Raw genomic sequence first — 1,589 nt, 5'->3', positions numbered from 1 at the left:
GCACACACTCCTGATGAATGTCAAATGCCTTCATCCATGCACGATGGGATATAAATGCATGATTCAAAGTGTCATCCATGAGTGACCTTCTGGGACTTCAGCTGCCTCCATGAACATTCCTTTTGCTTGTTTGCTTGCCAACTGACCCTGCCCCCTGTTCTGTTGGTCCCCTGAAACGACTGCCATGATGCATTGTGGCCGGTCAAGGGCAGAGTGAAAGCGAGCGAGCAAGCAAATACTTCCAAGTGATGCAAGCAAACGATCAGAAGTACAGTGAGCAGGAGGCGGCCAGAAGGGCATCTGCTCCAACACTCCACTCAGTGCAGGACACCAAGTTCAACCTTCCCTGTGGACAACCATCCTGTTGTGAAGCAAGGAAAGCTGAGAGCAAGACAAAGGACTGTCAGCAAGGCCTTTCCCTAGTGAGACAGACGCTATTAGAGCCAAGAGGCTTGGGTCGAAATGGGGGTGTCCAGGGGGTGTCCGAACAGGAGCTCAGAGGAACGAACGAGATTATGTGCAGTAGATTCCTAGTCGTGATGAAGAGCATGGGAGGGAAGGCCCGTGGCTAGGGCAAGGGGGCTGGAGGAAGCAAGAGAGTTGCGCAGACAAAGCCCATCAAGAACAAAGCTGAGGGTTTCCATTTGTGTGGGGCAGAAAGAAGCAGCCACGGGGGCATTTGGCAATGGAGTTGCATTGCCAAGACCATGGTCGTGTCTGGCCATAGATATTGGAGGGCCAACCCCTGAGCTTTTATCCTGACGCATATGCAAATCTCCTGGGCTGCTCCCTCTTTAAATCCTCCAGCCACACTCTCTGCCCACTGTGTACCTCCACGCACTTTGCCATCAGTTCTTTCAAAATAGTATAAGGGAAAATGATAATTTTGCTTCAGCTGGCTTTCCTTACTGCAGGCCTTGGAGGTAATATTTATTCCAAAAAAGCATTTTCTGAAGGAAAGGTTTTTATGTACCCTCCATATCACTGTCATATTTGTTTTCTTCCAGGTGTGCAGTCAGAGGTGCAACTGGTCGAGTCTGGAGGTGACGTGAAAAGGCCCGGAGAGTCCCTGCGCCTCTCCTGCCGAGCCTCCGGCTTCACCTTCAGCAACTCTGGCATGAGCTGGGTGCGCCAGGCTCCAGGGAAGGGCCTGGAATGGGTCTCAGCAATAAATACTGATGGATCCAGCACATACTATGCAGACAAGGTGAAGGGGCGCTTCACCATCTCCAGAAACAACCCCTCCAACATGCTCTACTTGCAAATGAACAGCCTGAAGGCCGAGGGCACAGGGACATATTTCTGTGCGAGTGGCACAGTGAGAGGAAGTGAATGTGCAGCCAGGCAAAAACCCTGCAGTCGAGTGAAGAGTAAAATTGGTGCTATTTTGTTTGCCTGTAGATTAATAAAGCATTACTTTTCCTTCACCTACTGGTGTGCTCATTGCCTCCAAGTCCCAAAAGAACCCCTGCCTCCTGGCAGAACGTTCAAAGGAATTGGAGGTGAGTTTGCCACTGCTGGATGAGTGGACTCCCCTGTCCGTTTCTCAACCCTCCATCAGCCCAAAGGGGGCAGTACGTGCTCACCAA

The 1,589-nt window shown here is 51.1% G+C and overlaps 1 gene segment (V, D, J or C); it reads left to right on the top strand.

Moving 5' to 3' along the window:
* Positions 1 to 797: 797 nt before the first annotated feature.
* LOC123025745 lies at positions 798 to 1,328 on the top strand (the record flags this gene model as incomplete). The annotated part of the segment is given in 2 exon segments: positions 798 to 923; positions 1,008 to 1,328. Coding segments are annotated over 2 exon segments (367 nt in total), but the record flags the coding sequence as incomplete, so codon positions are not given.
* Positions 1,329 to 1,589: the final 261 nt, after the last annotated feature.

Source organism: Varanus komodoensis, unplaced genomic scaffold (assembly GCF_004798865.1).
Source record: "Varanus komodoensis strain SLA01 unplaced genomic scaffold, ASM479886v1 scaffold2826, whole genome shotgun sequence".
In the NCBI taxonomy this organism is placed as follows: domain Eukaryota; kingdom Metazoa; phylum Chordata; class Lepidosauria; order Squamata; family Varanidae; genus Varanus; species Varanus komodoensis.
The sequence above is the reverse complement of the archived record's forward strand: the minus strand, read 5'-3'. Positions and strand labels throughout refer to the sequence as shown.